The sequence below is a fragment of the Saccostrea cucullata genome, unplaced genomic scaffold, assembly GCF_032062105.1.
Source record: "Saccostrea cucullata isolate Sc308-1 unplaced genomic scaffold, CSIRO_AGI_Scuc_v1 ctg3125, whole genome shotgun sequence".
Taxonomy (NCBI): domain Eukaryota; kingdom Metazoa; phylum Mollusca; class Bivalvia; order Ostreida; family Ostreidae; genus Saccostrea; species Saccostrea cuccullata.
The window spans coordinates 14,454-33,109 of record NW_026934595.1 but is presented as its reverse complement, the minus strand read 5'-3'; the positions used below and the strand labels follow the sequence as shown (position 1 = coordinate 33,109).

At 32.7% G+C, this 18,656-nt stretch overlaps 1 protein-coding gene across 1 annotated transcript; it reads right to left on the bottom strand.

The window, feature by feature from the left end:
• Positions 1-139: 139 nt before the first annotated feature.
• On the bottom strand, positions 140-16,760 carry LOC134241040 (elongation of very long chain fatty acids protein 7-like). The gene is made up of 8 exons (XM_062723136.1): positions 16,655-16,760; positions 13,742-13,793; positions 6,514-6,701; positions 6,255-6,329; positions 4,050-4,106; positions 3,814-3,919; positions 3,491-3,627; positions 140-2,107 (listed from the first exon to the last, which is right to left on the bottom strand). Exons 2-8 carry the CDS (start codon positions 13,785-13,787, stop codon positions 1,910-1,912), a joined length of 807 nt encoding a protein of 268 aa, XP_062579120.1. The 5' UTR covers positions 13,788-13,793; positions 16,655-16,760; the 3' UTR covers positions 140-1,909.
• Between the last annotated feature and the right edge of the window lie 1,896 nt (positions 16,761-18,656).

Sequence of the window (18,656 nt, the reverse complement as noted above, 5' to 3'; positions counted from 1 at the left end):
TCATTATTTTCATATTTAATGAAAGTCTACGAGATCTTTCACAATATTAAATACTCACAAACAATACACTGTCTACAGAATCCATTCCTCTCAATTGTTTCTGTGATTCTTTATATGAATAAACAACCAAAGCAATATCATTATTAAATAAAATGTAATATTTTTTCATATAGCAAAATGAAGTACAAAATCTACAGCAATATCAAAATTTAATTCTCTTCATTTAACATGATGGTAAAAACTAAACATCAGTGTCATCACACAGAAATTCTTCCATATGATGCATGCATGCTTGGGGTTTAAAAATGGCACAGCATTTAGACAACCTTTTATAATGAATAAAAAATCATCTGATAAGTCGACATATCTAACATTCAGATTCTTTTTCACATGTTTCATATCTATTATTGACTTCAATACACATTATCAATATAAGAATTCTTTTTCCGTCTTTGGATAATCCTTCAAAGTATTATGCAGAGTTTAAAATATATTTTTCTTTGTTCAGAGCTGTACATGACTCAGATAAATATAATGAGATTATATCACATGTCTGTCAATATATTGTAAAATCTTAAGAAGCTTTAAAATATTACAGTTGAATCAACTATGCACATATAATCAGACTGGTCAACCTCAGATTTAACTTAGGATTGTTACAATTGTTTTCCATACAATAAGGACCGGGACATATAATCAACACAGATTTACAACCCGTCAACTGTTTAAGTATTATGACTATACATAATGAAACATTAACATGTACAAACAAATATAGGAATTATCCAGATTCCAAGATTAAGAAAATCATTTAAAGCTGATTATAAGCTAGTTCTAATTAAGAATCAGAAGAATACATCAGAAGAAACTTAATAGTGAATCCCTGAAATTTCTAGAGGTAAAAAAACAAAGACAGGGTAAAGCTTCTATGATACCCTGATTACAATCTTGAACACTCAATCAATAACAAATAATCATAGAGGTCAGAGCCCAGTGAGAACCAAAACAAAGAAATCAAGAAATCTAACAGTTGTGATTGGTTCTTAGATAATCCCAGTAAAACTTATATGGCCAATCAACAAAATGATAAATAACAGACCTGATTGGTTACATATTCCAAATAACACATCTCACTACCAATCAAAAAGAGGATATTTAACAATTCTGATTGGTCATATTTGGTAATGATACTCCAACTACCAATCAACAATAGGATATCAAACAGTTCTGATTGGTTCTTACATAATCCCAGTAAAACCTCTCACAGCCAATCGACAACTTACATAAATCTGATATTTCTGATTGGTCCATTTTGTAATTAATAATGATCTAAATAAGGAGAATACTAAACATAAATTGGTCACAGCTGAGGATTTCATGGTTGCTCTGTTGTGTCACATGTGTCAATCACTTGTATCATAATCAATCCTAGTTTTGTAACCACAGATATCTTTCTGATAAATGATCCCTGCTTTTTCACATATATCAAGCACAACATCATATTTTTAAGGCATAATTAGAATAAATTTGAATTCATTTGGTAAAGTTATGCCTACAGAAGGGGATTTCTAAAACCTTAACATCAACATCATATAATAAATGTATCTACACGTTAAAGACATATTATAAAAGCTGATTTGTCGAATCAAAGATTATAAAAAAAAACCTTTGACAAAGAATGAACTTAAAACTGTTTCTATTTCTAATTATCATTTTTAACATTCATGCAGATTATGGGGTACATACTGCTGGAACTATGAACATAGTTAACAATTTATGCATGAGGTGGTGTCTAAAATTGGAGAAATGTAAAATTAACTTACAAGTCATAGCTAACAAAAAAATATTATAAATAAACGAATGGATAAGGTAAGAGCTATAATTGAAATATTTCTAATTAAAGCATGTGTTAATTAGATTTGGCTTTGACTCCATTGGTAACAGCTCCGTTGGTCTTTGGTTTTTTATAGGCGTTTCTGTAGAAGTCTGCGAACATGATGAGGAATATAACAGCGTAGGCTAGAATCCAGTAAACAAACAGTGTGGGGTAGTTACAGTCAATAAACAACAGCTGTATAGAATGGATCGTTACCAGGATAAACTGGGTCTGTTAGATAAAAAAAGATTCCTTATTAATGTGTTAACATGTAAATTTGTGTATGACTTAAGTCAACTTTATAGCATTTATTTATCAGTTAACAAAATTATGAATTGGAATAGCTGCAGGACTGTTGTGGTTTTAAAATTAGTCTTTGACCATAAGGCTACAGATGCTGTAATGCAAAAAAGTGCATTTTTTGGCACAAAATTTCTTGCCCACAGTTTGGGAGCATTTCTTCCCTTTCCAGCGTTGGTAAATCATCTTTCTTTCTCTTCCTTATTCCAGACACATTTTTAAATGAATTTGTATATTCTATCCATCTGTTTAAAATTCTTTATACATAGTCTCCTCTTTAGGCAATAAAGTAGCTTGATTTGAATTCTCCATTCTAAATCAAGCGAGTTTATCACTTGTAAAGACCACCTAATAGGGTCATGAGGTGAGTAAAATATACAAATTTCCTTAAAATGTGATTTACCAATGATGGGAAGTGGAGAAATTCTCCCAAAACAGTGCGAAAAAAGTCTTACATTGTATTTTTACTTTTTTTTGCATTAAAGGATCTGTAGCTTTAGGGTCAAAGACTAATAAACAGTTCTGCAACTACGATTAGATGAAACTAACTTTTGTGGAATCATTAATTATTATGGTCGCTCAATTTTCATGGAATTTGTGGGATTCCCTCATTCACGAATTAACACCCTTCACAAATTAATTTACTTAAATGGTTATAAAGTCACATTTCCTTTCCTAGGTTTAAGAGAAGACACAAAAAACATACCCTCATACTAATATAAAAACAATGGAATTGTTACATTAACTGATATGTAAATGTTACTCTTGGGAAACCAAAAGAAAGAAGATAAATTAGGCCATATAAAATTGAAATCTTGGTTCTCAGGCCCGCGCACATCCGTTTTGAGGTAGTCGCATTGCCGATTTTATCGTATTTTTGATAAAATAAAAAGTTGGTCTTGCGGAGACCAATCCGGGAAAAAAAATTCCGACATCATTTGTTTCGTAGTTTAGTATACAAATATCACTTCCGGTAGCCATTTACAATGAGATTTTGGCTACTTCGTTTGAAAATACATTCCAGGACATTACCTACAATGTTTACACGCTGTTAAGTAATGGATAAAGCAGAAATTTTGACCAGAAATGGAAAGAATATCTGTGATTAAAAAATTATCTTTATGTTGAAGAAAATTCGGAAATTAAAATTTAAAAAAATACCTTCCTCATCTACTTTATTGCCAATAAAATGAAAAATAAAATGCCACCCTCCCGCATCTGTTTTGGAGAAAATTGGCCTGAGAACCAGGGAATTAAATTTAGATAGCCTTATGCACTTATCACTTGACATAAAATTGATTGTGACCCACTTACTATCTGCATAGATGTCATATACTTTTTCCACCAGAGGTATTTCTGGTACTGAGGACCCAAGGCTGCCATACCATAGTAAGTGTACATTACCAGGTGTATAAAGGAATTCAGCATCGAGTGGAAGGTGCCAAACCCACCTAAAAGTCAAAATACACAGGGTCAGGGAAAGGTACAAAAATTCAATTTTAAATTACTTCAAGGACAAAAGCTGAGGTCAATAACAAATGCTTGAGGTCGAGGACAATTTCCTGTGACCTGGGCAAATTCAAAATTAAGATTTTTATGCACAACAATTAGAGAGAATGAAAAATCTACCGAATTACCTCCTACAAATTTGACTCCAAACCACCAGGAGAAGGGCATAATTCCATGGTGAAAAACATGTAAAAATGAGGCCTGGTTAAACTTCTTCCTCATCACAAAGAAAACCTGAAAATATTGACTTCAGTTTTACATTCAGAGGCTGAATTGTTTTTTTTTTCATTCTATTGTTGAAATGGTAATCTTGTATGATAACAAATCTTCTAGAATTACAAGTTGAAGATTGAAGAAAACTTACCGTGTCAAAAAGTTCAATAAATTTAGAAAAATAAAACATCCAGCAGACTTTCAGCATCTGAAAATAAATAAAACCTCCGTTATAACATGAGTTATAGCTGGTATTAGTTATTGTTATTCAAAAGAATACTAATTTATAAGGCCAAGGACAAGACTTAAAAACATTAATGCCATGATGGACCAGGGACAGCATAATGAAAATGATTTATAATACAGACCCTAGCAATAAAACCTTTGTGTGATACAGACCCCAGCATTAAAACCTCTGTATGATGCAGACCCTAGCATTAAAACCTTTGCATGACACAGACCCTTGCATAAAAACCTTTGTATCATACACACCCTAGCATTAAAACCTTTGTATGACACAGATCCTAGCATTAAAACCTTTGTACATGTATCATACAGACCCTAGCATTAAAACCTTTGCATGAAACAGACCCTAGCATTAAAGTCTTTGTATCATACAGACCCTAGAATTAAAACCTCTGTATGATACAGACCCTAACATTAAAACCTTTGTATGATACACCTAGCATTAAAGTCTTTGTATGATACAGACCCTAGCATTAAAACCTTTTTGTGAAACAGACCCTAGCATTAAAACCTTTGTGTGATGCAGACTCTAGCATTAAAGTCTTTGTATAATACAGACCTTAGCATTAAAACCTTTGTATGATACAAACACTATCATTAATACCTCTGTATGATACAGACCTCACATTGAACCCTTTGTGTGATACAGACCCTAGCATTTAAACCTTTGTATAATACAGTCCCTAGCATTAAAACCTTTGTGTGATACAGACCCTCACATTAAAACCTTTGTATGATACAGACCCTACCATAAAAACCTTTGTATGATACAGAATCTAGCTGTATGATACAGACTCTAGCATTAAAACCTTTGTATAATACAGACTCTAGCATTAAAACTTTTGTGTGATACAGACCCTAGCATTAAAACTGTTGTATGATACAGACCCTAGCATTAAAACATTTGTATGATACAGACCCTAACATTAAAACCTTTGTATCATACAGACTCTAGCATTAAAACCTTTGTATGATACAGACCCTAGCATTAAAACCTTTGTATGATACACCTAGCATTAAAGTCTTTGTATGATACAGACCCTAGCATTAAAACCTTTGTATGATACAGACCCTAACATTAAAACCTTTGTATGATACATACCCCAGCATTAAAACCTTTGTATGAAACATACCCCAACATTAAAACCTTTGTGTGATACAGACCCTAGCATTAAAATCTTTGTGCGATACAGACCCTAGCATTAAAGTCTTTGTATCATACAGACCCTAGCATTAAAACCTTTGTATGATACAGACCCTAGTATTAAAACCTCTGTATGATACAGACCCTAACATTAAAACCTTTGTATGATACAGACCCTAGCATTAAAACCTCTGTATGATACAGACCCCATCATTAAAACCTTTGTATGATACACCTATCATTAAAGTCTTTGTATGATACAGACCCTAACATTAAAAACTTTGTATGATACAGACCCTAGCATTAAAACCTTTGTGTGATACAGACCCTAGCATTAAAACCTTTTTGTGAAACAGACCCTAGCATTAAAACCTTTGTGTGATGCAGACTCTAGCATTAAAGTCTTTGTATAATACAGACCTTAGCATTAAAATCTTTGTATGATACAAACACTATCATTAATACCTCTGTATGATACAGACCTCACATTGAAACCTTTGTGTGATACAGACCCTAGCATTTAAACCTTTGTATGATACAGTCCCTAGCATTAAAACCTTTGTGTGATACAGACCCTCACATTAAAACCTTTGTATGATACAGACCCTAGCATTAAAACCTTTGTATGATACAGAATCTAGCTATATGATACAGACTCTAGCATTAAAACCTTTGTATAATACAGACTCTAGCATTAAAACTTTTGTGTGATACAGACCCTAGCATTAAAACTGTTGTATGATACAGACCCTAGCATTAAAACATTTGTATGATAGAGACCCTAACATTAAAACCTTTGTATCATACAGACTCTAGCATTAAAACCTTTGTATGATACAGACCCTAGCATTAAAACCTTTGTATGATACAGACCCTAGCATTAAAACCTTTGTACGATACAGACCCTAACATTAAAACCTTTGTATGATACAGACCCTAGCATTAAAATCTTTGTATGATACAGACCCTTAATCCTTTCTCTGAGTAATCTACAGGTTGACATCTCAGACTGTACCCATTTAGCCACCCAGCCAGCAGAAACTGAGAAAAAGAAAATTCTCATTGAAATTTGTAAGCATCAGAAACAAAAACAGAGCCTAATATATATTTTCTAAGTTTAATAATTCTTTACAATATGATATGGTAAATGATCTTGAAAATGGTAAAATAGATTTATTATGAATTTAATGTACAGGTATATCCAGAACTGATTTTATAAACTCACCTCCACAAAGCAGTAGGTTGATAAGAGAACCATACAGAAGTTGTAGACAATCAGAATCTTCTTCATCTCAAACGGTTCTCTGTTGGCCATAATGGTGGGTCCCATCTTAACAAACACAAAGTAGGCCACACAGATGATGAGGCTGGGCCAGGGAGTGGACATCATAAACCAACCGTCCACTCGTGGATCTGAAGATGAACAAAATTAATGGTAGATTATAACACATAAAAAGGAAAGATATTGTCAATATGTAACATGTTTATTTAAATATAAATACTGTGGAGTCTTATTTAGTCCTAATAAGAGTCAATGTCCATGCACAGTCAAAGAAAAATTTTTGTTGATTGGGAATGGAACTGCTCAAAAAACTTCAACCATGATCCTGTTCAACATAACAAACATTCGCCAGCGCTTCCCAAAATTACTTATACCTTCCATAGAAAAGTTTGCATGCACTCGCTCTGTTGAGCAGACCTCTGGTCACTCATCTGGAAAATGTAGGTCAGATCCAAAGCAAGTCTGGTTGTTTCTATCCCTAGGTAGGACTTATAGTGACTTGGGAATAGACCCTGCTCCTTAAAGACACCAGGACACCGATGCTAACGCTGTTACTAATCATGACTAATGCTACAGGTATAACATAAGCTCATCTCAATTTTGTCAAGCTGATCGAGCTAAGAAGTATTCTATATCAAAACTTATGTCTTAAGGTATGTGACTCATGAAATTTACTATATAAAGGATTTTTTGAGAAGTAAATTTTAGATAAGAACTCATGTGACACAACTCAAAATTGCAAAAAAATAAGAGGGGAGGGGGAGGTCATGAAGCATCTTACTGAGCTATGGTATAATTAAGTTGACTTTTTTACACTTTAAATGTAACTTTTTGGTAAATCACTTTCATCTTGATATTTATTTTTCATAAGATTTAAATATGGCAAAAAAATTCAATTAAGTTTACAACAAAAAATAATTTGAATACTGGTAAATATTATCATTGAACAAATCACGCAAATTAATGTTCATAAATTATAAAATTAACTTGGAAAGGCTTAACTCAATAATAACAACTAGTTGTAGAAGAGATACAAAATTGCTCATTTTTCATTCATATATTTTTGATATACTGATTAAAGGTGGTTTATTGTTTGAATAAAATTATTGTACAATATCTTAAATGGTACAAGTAATATCAGTACTATAAAAGGAAAGTGGATATCTTGGAATTTTTCCATACTATTTATAAAACCTGAAACTTTTTATATCAAAATGGGCTTCATTAGAAACTCACAAATGTAAGTTTTAATGACAGGAATGCATAATTATAATAATGTTTAGATAATCTGAATCAGTGCATTTTGTTGACAGAAAAATTAATTTCAACTTTTTACATCATAGTATTAAACCATCTGGTACCAAAAAAATTAATCATTAAATATAAGACACATTTCTTTCTTTTTTTATTTTTGAAAAATGAATGAATTGATTAATAAAATTATTCTTCTATGAATAAAATTAAAATAAAAATAATACAATTTCTAGAAAACAAAAAAAAAAAAATAATAAAACATAAGTAAATAAACCAATCAATGAAGATAATTATGTTGATTTACAAAAGTAAAACAATCATCATACAAGATTAAAATTCCACTTTATTCAACACCAGAAGGACAGCCATAGAACACATATCAGAGTCATGCAGTGTTTGTGGGACTGAGTCAAAAAGTAGGGACATCACAACTTGTGGCCATGAGGAGAGATGTCATGGACATCAGGGATATAGTGGACAATAAAGTGAAAGAAAGTCATCAGCTCAGTATGATGGTGAGTGGGAGTCAAAGAGAAGGATTCAGACTGAAAGGATCAGATGTAGACATTATGATTTGGCCAAATAATCACCATGTGATCTGGGAATTATCTCAGTCTCAGTATTACAACACACACAGACAGACACTGATCCTCTGTGACTGTTCTGATAGTCCACCAGGATTCACTTTATTACATTTACTGTCACCAAGCATGGACAGAAGAAGTCCAGGAGAGCTTGTGTTAGAATGAATAACAGATATTATATATCTAGTTCTATATACAGACAGTTCACATGTTTTGTATCCCCATCAACTTCCACTCAACATGGACCCTGTGCCAATGGAACAATTGGAACACAAGAATTTGATAATGCTCTCTGTTTTGTCAGTGACTTTTGGCCTCCATCTGCCTCCTCATGGATAGACAGATGTCAGGCATGGCTCCAGCCTCATGTTGTTGACGAAGTACCGTTATTTTCGGATTATAGGTCGATACTTTTTTTCTCAGAACCGCTGAGGTCGCCCAATATACGAATTCGACCTTTCTAAGGCTCAAGTTTACGAAAAATGCCCCAAAATCAATAAAATTTACGTCAATTTCAAAGCAAATCTGTGCCACTTTCATAACTTTTTTCATTATTTTACGCAGAAAAATTAATGCCCAGGTAAACAATAAAATATTTATTCTATAGCTTTCTTACAAAATAAATTCCATTACATATCCGTTGATGACAAAGGAAAAAACTGTGCTTCATCAAGTAAATAATTCTCAACGTGTTATCCATTGCCTTCATGCGGTAGCCATCTTGTGAAGTTAGGAAGTCGCTACCGTTTACTAAAAGTAAAACCGCAACCGTATCAAAATTTAAAATACGGAAATTTTTTCAAGTTCACAACTGTAGTGTTTTACCATTTATTAGTACATTGATAAATTGAAATAGTATTATTTTTTTTTATTGTGACAGTCTTATATTTGTTTATGTGTAAAATGAGTGAAATAAATTGTTGCCAGTCAATTCCTAAATTTAATTACCAAATAAACCGATAGTCATTACTATACATTTTTTTTTTATTTCATTTAATTATAATACCGGTCAAACGAATTAGCGCTATACAAAGATTGGCTTCTAACAGAATTTTAATTGTCTCACAGATAAAAGGATTTACACTGTGTGTACACGCAAAGGTTTTAACACCTGTGTTGGTTTAATACCCTCAGGGCATGATTAGCAAATCCACGTGCCGTTCTAGGGTATTAGTGTTACACATCATTGAACAAACAAAGCCGTGAAACTCATAATGACTGTCAAATTGTGAATGTACCGGTACTCTCAATTAAATATATAATTAAACTTATAGCGTGGTAATATTATTTCAAATCTTTACTGTTGCTTTATATATACATTCAAAGGTCGTTTGCGGGTTTTAGCAAATCCCTGAAGAACAAAACTGAAAATGGCGGACATCGAAGCAATTGTCGTCCACCGGTAAATAATGTCTGAATAAAATATATTAGGAATGTGTCCAAGTTGTTCTGAAATCAGAATTATTATCTTTGTTCTCGGGTATTTCCCGAATTATAGCTGTAAAGTAAGAACGTGTTTACGTGTTATTTATGCCTCTGGTTTAACAACAGTATGAAACTACGGAGGCATTGAACAGGCAAGTTGGAGAAAAATAAGTAGTAACACAATTCAACGAAGTTTTAACTACATTTTTTTAAAAACTTTATTTAAATGCTGTACTCATTAAAATACCTGTTTGTTTTCTTGATACGTTCATGTCACGGATATACCCCGGTAATTATAGAGGTTTACCTGTTCTGATACGTTGTATCTGCGTAAGAATCTTTAGAAAACGGGAAACAAAGCCTCGTCCTATATAGTAAGTTCGTCCTATCTTTGGATTTTTCAAAAATTAAGGCTGAAAATGAGCCTTTCGACCTATATACCCCATCGACCTATGACCCGAAAATTACGGTAGTTAAAAATGGATGTCACTTTGTAGCAGTCGGACATAAGCTAGGAATTCATGAAGATCATGAATGTAGTTTCTTTCTCTAAAGCAGAATATAAACCAGTATGTGCAATGAATCACTGTCAATTCTTAACATATGGCTTACTTAAATTGTTCTTAACAGAAATAATTAACAAAGGAGTAAGTGATGATGATAAATTGCTGTGTTCCTATTACATGAAGACAGCAGTTTTCTGGGTTATTCAACAAAAACCAATACCTCACTGGTGTCCACAAAATCTCCTGGCGGGTTTCTGGGTCTGTTTTAAATTCATTCTCAAATGGGTGTATGAGGGGGTTTGTCCTAACTTTTTCATTCCAGTCAACAACATGTTTCTGAGTAAAATTCATGGTGAAACGCAACATCAACTATTTATTAGACTGTATGGGTTGTATGAGAAGGGTATAACAATCCTGCTATACATTCCCTCCATTAGGTCTTATATTATAGATGTCCTTTATAAACCCAGACTCTCTATCTGTGCAGATATACAAACTCTGATTTCTGAATATGAATTTGATAGAAATCTATTTGGTGAAATATTACTTGATGACATAATACAGATATTGGACTTAAAAAGCTGTACTAGATATCTACATACAATAGAACAGGTAATAGGTTCACCACTCCTGACACAGTACCAAGTCCTTACCCTAAAGAAACATACAGCGAATGTCCTTCAGCAAACAGCTTTTATATTACACATGGAAACTTACACACATACAAACAAACTGAGGTATAAAGCTGACAAAATGTCCTGTTACATGCTGAAATTGACAGCCAAGTTTGGTTTTATTTCTGACAGGTTGTACATAGCTTAATGTATTATTACAAGAAACTTAGATACATGGAAGCTTTATATATTATAAAGATGATCAAGGTCAAGTTAGCACAGCCATATGTGATGTATACTAGGTTACATGTAGATACAGAGAGGTATATTGAGGCTGTAGGGGGACAGTCCTGGTCTACAAAGATGAGACAGGCTGTAGCAGAGGATATCACACTATATAATAGAATCCATTACATCAGTGAATTAATACCAGATCAGCAGTCTGCTCTTCAGAATGAAGAGTCTACATTAAATGTCCCACCCTTGATACTGTTCAAAATGCTAGAGATCTTGTGCTACAAACATGTAGGCACAATGCAAGTACAAACAGCTCTAGATGATCTACAGACCCTAGTTCACAATGATCAGGGACAGCTGATAGATTCAGATTACAGAGACATATCATGGAAGATTCTGTGCATCTGTCAACGGGTAACAGGGAACCTCCAGGCTGCTCTATACTCATACCATCAATCTCTCAAGACAAGAACCATTCAATGAATTACTTAAAGAATCACTGTCTAGTTAGTATAGTATGCCAGGGCATCAATGATAATGGGAAACATGGTATAATTTGCATAACAGCCAGTTATGCAAATTATCCCATGTTTCCCACTATCGTTGATGCCCTGGCATACTTTACTAACTAGACAGTGATTCCTTATATTTCCATATCATCGTGAAATAAAATTGTAAATTCAGAATTTAAAAATGTAGATTAATAGATTTAATTTACATGAGGACTTCCATGCCAATTCAATAGTCCTCGTTCACTGACGTCAAACACAAATGCAACCACATGAGATTTACATGCATATTTGGCCTCCTTAGCGTCAGACACAGACACAGTTGCACACGAGATTTGCAGGTGTATTAGGCCTCCTTAGCTTCTGACCTACATGTATCGACCTGCCTAATTTACATTCGGCAGATTTATCAAGAAATAAACTTCCCCTAACTTTCAAAGAGTTATCACAGAGAAAAAAAATTAGAAATGGAAATATAAACAGCTATACAAATGAGAGTAGAGGAAATTTGTCAATTGAATCCCTCAATTTCTTAAATGTCAGATATTTGTAGGAGTTCACCAGATAAAAATTATCATTTACACATCCTCTTCTGATTTCATTTTTCTTTCTGTCTGTTTTATTACATGCATTATAAAACTACTGAAAGTCGAGAGAATGTTAGATTCAGTATCTTTGGATCTTACTGAATGCTCAGTTAACAATATATTTAAGAGTATGCTTCGAAACATTCTGAATAGGAGTGTTCCATATCAAACATCCTTTTGTAAAAAAAAAAAAAATTCTGTCAACCACTTAATGGCAAACAACATTGTGACATAACAGCAATGAGATATGAAATGAAATATCAAGAGTGATATCCATAGGATAAAAGGGTACATGCAGGGTTTGACATTAAGGCACGTCCGACCGACTGAGTCTACTAAATGAAGGGTCCGGTCGGGTAAAAAGTCTGTGTACTAGACCGACTGGTCGTGTAAGAAAAAGAAATGGACCTATCATTTATTTTTAAACAAATCATTTCTTGACGATCAAAAAATAAAATGAATACGTTTCTAACTGCATTGTAGAAAGAAAACTACAAATGTTACAGACAGCATGACGGAAGCACTATTTGTTGGCATTCGTAACTACTCGGCCACTTTCCTAGAAAGAAACAATAAGCTTTTTATCCTTCATTGAAATGGCTGAGTAGTTCCGATTGTCCTTGTCGAAAGATTCACGTTTACGACATCAGTAAACCACGTAAATAGCAATAAAACTTATAATAATAATACTATTTTTATTATACTTAATTCTTTGAACATTTTTTTTATGGTACATGTGTATCAATATTAATATTGTATACAAGTTGATTAAATTAGGACTTGCATGACAAGCCACATGCTTATGACCTAGTTTCGATATGGGATGCGGGAAAATGTTGTTATTTAAAATATGGATAAAATTCTCATCATCTGGGCAGAAAAAAGATTTATCACTGTTTTTTACTTTTAATATTTTTTGTCAAGTTTGGTCAGGGCTAGTGGTTAATGGGTCAGGGCTAGTAAAACTTTGTCAGAGTAGCCAAACTGGTCTAGTATTCCAAAAGCTTAATGTCAAACCCTGAAATGTATGATAAAAATATCTTGTTGCCTAGTTGTTCTTGAGAAAAAAGAATTTAAAATGATCCCAACCAATATTCACTACATGTTTTTCTTAATCATCTTCCTCTTGAAAAATGGTGGGACACTGACTTCATTTGAACAAACTTCAATCCAATTCACCCAAGAATACTTTTTGCTGTTTGGTTGCATATGGCCCATTTAGGGTATGAAAATGTAAAAAAAAAATTACAACAATGTCGACAACAACAAAGACAACAACAACAACAGACAACAGATATTTTTCAATCAGTTCAGTTAAAAAATAAACACAGAGCCTCAATGTATCATGAGTTTTCAAACAAGTACAAATCACTGTTAAATTTTCTGTCTTTGCACTATTTGATACTTTTGTTATTAAGGTGTCTGCTATTAAATGAATAAAATGTGAAAACCTACCAGCCTTCTCCATGAGGTCATTGTACATCTTCACCAAACCTGCCATGGTTATCTGAAATTCAATAAATTCAAGAAATGTTTCATAAACTGTGATAGGGTATTGAAAAGACCTGTCAGGGTTATAAATGGTTCTGGGAGAATTCAAGTAATGTTTAAAGAACAAGGCATGGTTTCCATACAATACTTGCCTGATGATTTTCTAAAAAAAGAAATGAAACTGGTGTAAAAGATGAAAACTAATGCTTTCCGAGTCATTGAAAATTCATGCAAAAAAATCATGCAAATTATTTTTCTCACACGTTTTTAATTGCTAATTGTGACGTCATAAACATGGGCATTTTCCCATTTTTTCTTCAAAAGTTGCAGAAGACACCAATTTTCAATGGAATTTTCTTTCAAAAAATGTTGTCCACAGACATCGCCCACAAAGATTATTTTTGATATGTGATTTTTTATTATTTTTTTTTTTCACAACAAATCACAAAATAATAGTGGGTAATGGATGTGGACTCTTTTTTCTGAAGGAAAACTACCCTTGAAATTGGCTAATTTGAGGCTTTTTCTGTTAAAAATTACAGATAAGAAATGCATCACATTTATGACGTCATATTTGCAGAATGGTAATCCTTTATGCCATATTCTTTCCTGATTTATCACAGTCATATACTTGACTTATATTTTAGTCAGTTTCAATACTTTTTGATGACATTACATTTTTTAGGCACAATAAAGCTACCCGGTAAAACCATACCTTATTCTTTCCCGGAATGCCTTTAGAATTTTGGAGTGTCAGAATGGCCAGAATTTGTTATTTTAAATCGAATTTTAGTATTTGCACTTATTTGCAGGCACGTTATTGAAAAGTTTGAAAAATTGTTTAAAAATTATGTTTCATGAATTATTTGCAAGATGTGATCGTTTTTACAATAAGTAATCAATGTTCTGAGACGTCCAGTGCAGAAAAATCAGTAGGTGCAGCATTATATTTTCAAAGAACAGCCATGTAATCAAGGGAGATGAGCAGACGGTATTACACAGCCTGCATACCTTTACTTTTTGACATTATATTGATAAGGTATACATATTTTATTATAGTGAGCACAGCGAGAATTGTTAAGCGAGGCTTGCGAGGCAAGCTCAATATTAGACTTTGTAAGAACAGAAAATTTTGGAATGAAATCTGTACACACAATGAAAAATTGATCATTGTGGAGTTTATAAAAACAGATAAGAAATAAATCCTGTTGAAATTTCTTGCTAAACATTTGCTGAATGACCCTAACAAATAGGGCTGTCACGGTTCCAAAATTTTTCAGGTCAGGTCGGTTCCGATTTTTTCAGGTTCGGTTTCGGGTTTTTTGATTCGGGTAGGTAGTGGAATAAAAGCTCATGATTTGTATTATTTTCAACAACAAAAAGAATATTTTCATTTAATCTTAGAAATAGCAACATAATAACTAGTTTAAAGTAACTTCCTGACTAGAAAACAATTGTACCAAATTATTTGAATCATCTTATAATGGCAATGTTCTAACAAATCTCTCGTTTTTGACGCCATTTTTATGGTAAAACCTATTCTATTGTACAAATCGGAACCAAACCAAATTTAAAAAAAAAACGGAACCGTATCTGACTCGAATTGTTCTGCGGTTCTAAGTCATTTCAGGTACCCGTGACAGCCCTACTGACAAATCTTTTAGAGGAGCTAGTCTTCAGTTGATACATTTTAAAGATATTTTTCATGATGCAGACTCTTTTCATTCAATTTTTATTGAAAATTTTTAATACTTTTGAAAATATAAATAAAATACTCTAAACTTTCCTTATTTGACAATCTACTATCTGGAGTTCAACCCTTGGCAATACATTGTAACTATGGCATAATAATTATTCAAATCAATAGATTGTCAGTTTGTTACTACTGTAAACAATGTTAAGCCCCCAAAATATTGCAAGATTTAAAGCTTCCTCAACTCCTGCACGAAAGAACAGTAGTAAGTTTGATAACTACATAGTATTACATGAAGAACAAGGGACCCTGAATAACAATAATAGAATGGTAAAAAAAACTCTTACAGCTTCACAGAGGTTTGAAAAATAATGCATTATTTCATTTCTTTAATAATATTTTACTTTTGATCATTCTGATATATCTACTGGACGGCGGACACAGTGTCCAGCGTTGTTTACAAACAGATTCACAGGACATCACCATCAGGCAGGTGTTTTTCATCATTTCTGGGCATTCAGTTGTAGATATCTTAAAAGCAACTAGAAAATACTCTACAATGTCTTTCTTCAAAAATTGTACTAAGTCTATAGTTTCAAACAGACGCTCGGTTGTCTCCCTAAGCTCCATCAACCTCTTTACGTCACATGACATCACAGCTAGTCGAAATATCTTGTGATACTTGAATGTTTGAATTACCTGATCAACATTTCAAATGTGTTTTTGATGGTATTTAACTTCACCTCAACGGTCTCACCATAAAATATATTATTAAACCAAGACCCAAGTACCTTTGATTACTAAAAAGAGTAACAATGCCCGACTGTTTTAAGCTACTTTAAAAGTGAATTAAGTGTGCTCATCCTGATAATGTGTTTCTAAGATTTACCTGATCAAAAAACTTTTATTTTGAAATCAGACATTTCAATCTTAAACAAGTTAGCTCTTTTTAATATCATTCAAATATTTTATGCATGCCAAAATCACCCCCGATGCGTGAGCAAAGCACATGTTAATGTTTACAAAATGTCTATGACACAACTTCATTGTTACAGTGTTATGTATGGTCACCACCGGTAACGCGTCTACCTTCAAACCAAAGATATAAATACCTGTCTTTTTTTCTGAGAACGTATCGCCTGATTTATCGACTAAGTATCACAACTAATGGGGCCAGTACTTACTCAACTTACTGCTACCTGATGTATCACCAACCACGCTGTTCCAAAGTCTGCACCCACCCGGCCTGGTCGTGATTCTCCAAACCAGTACGTATTTCTTGTACACCGTGCCCGATGTAAATTTTACACGTAAGAAACAGCTAGGTGAAAAATCCGCTGTTTGATGTAATATTACATGTAGAAAGACCTTTAGAATAATTACGGGACACACTTCATTGCTTGCAACCTACAAATAATTATTCAAAGGTTAATTGGCAGAACCAGATTGAAAAATTAAAAAAGAAAATTAAACTTCCATCATGTAATGTTATAAATATTACTGATAACATTGACACAGATTTGAAGGTGAAATTTTCTGTATAATATCACGACTAAATATTTTAATAGCATTTCACACAAAAATATATTAAACATTTCATTTCATCCTAAAGTTATTGAAACTTCACATTTTTTATGAGTTTGATTGATATGTAAATGAAACCGGTGTAAAAATATGAAATTTTAATAACTTTTAGATGAAATGATTTTTAATATATTTTTGTGTGAAATTCTATTAATTTATATAAGTCGTAATATTATACAGAAAAAATTTACTTCAAATCTGTGTCCATGCATCTTTAACAGCTGTTACAAGACTGAATTTCTGCACTTGATAATGTCATTTTGTAACTTCAGATCATCGACTTCTCCAAATAAGGCAATTATTATTATTTACATTAAAATTAGAAAGAACTATGATTTATACAAGACTTCTTGAAATTTCCAATTAATAAAACTGTACGTCCTAAACAAAACTGATAATTTCTGCACACCCTTTAGCAATTGTAAAAGGTAGAATTCAAAGCCCTGCATCTCAGAATCCAGTTTTTGTCAGTACATGTATTGTAAAATTGTTACAGAGAGTGAAATACATTTCATATATACGAGTTCTATATATACATGTACAGATTTGCAAAAAAATCACTACACATCACGTTGAAGGAAAATCGTTGTAAAATATTTTATAAATAATCCTGACAATGCAGTTAATTATAGAGGACTATGCGTGTTTTTACCTGAATATTTCGAATTGCGCAACAATACATAATATTTAATCCGTTATAATAAGTTCACCTCTGTCCATATTATACTGTTTGCATAGACATGATTATGTATAAACTTAAAGTTGTAAGCATATGATATTGCATGATATTGCTGACTTCACTGATTTGTACACTGACATGTAATTGTACATGTACTTTAGTATGTGTTTTTGTAATCTGTTTACACACTGTATTTTTTTCTTGTATGTAACATTACTGTATGCCAATATGATTAGTGTATCAATAAATAAATTGAATGGAATTCGCAGTATAGCAGATCAAGAGTGCTTGCTAAAAAGTTCAAAATGTAGGTGTCAAGAATATCTGCATATTCAGAGTTGTGATTTAATTGTAATTTTATACATGAATTTAATAATGTGTTTTAGTAATTATGAAATGCCCAAATGATTTGTAAAATCAAGGACTTAAAGTGAATTGAGTTGTAAATGCAAAACCCCCTTCACACAACGAAAATGTGCTTAAGTGTGCAAATCTACACACGAGTAAATTCAAATATACGTAAGTAAAATTTAATTTGCTGGGTGTTCAGACGAGAATAATGTACCGTAAGTAAGTCTTCAGATTGTCATTTAAAATAAGGAGATTATCTAACTCTAAGCCTCAGCTAAGTTTTTGAAAATGTAGCTCAAAATTCAGGGACAATTTCAAAGGGTCAAAGTTTTTGGTTTCTTAAGAAAGGTCTTGTCACAAGGATTATATAAAAAATCAGTTATAAAGACCTAGCACTAACCGTTCAAAAGTCATGGTCAAGGTTATGTTTTTTTTTTAAGTAAAAGTCCAAGGTCAAAGGGTCAAAGTTCTTGGTTTCCAATGAAAAGTCATGTCAAATGTAATAATTATGCGAAATATGAAAGCCTTAGCCCTTCTAAAATCACGATCAGGGTATGTTTTCAAAAAGCAAA

What these genes read in the sequence shown, in the direction of transcription:
- LOC134241040 (XM_062723136.1), bottom strand. Translation starts at nt 13,787, where the DNA reads ATGGCAGGTTTGGTGAAGATGTACAATGACCTCATGGAGAAGGCTG. An exon ending in ACTCAGAGAAAGGATTAAGG is followed by an intron (nt 4,107 to 6,254) that starts GTCTGTATCATA and finishes ATTTATTTTCAG; the next exon opens with ATGCTGAAAGTCTGCTGGAT. An exon ending in TTATTGAACTTTTTGACACG is followed by an intron (nt 3,920 to 4,049) that starts GTAAGTTTTCTT and finishes CAATATTTTCAG; the next exon opens with GTTTTCTTTGTGATGAGGAA.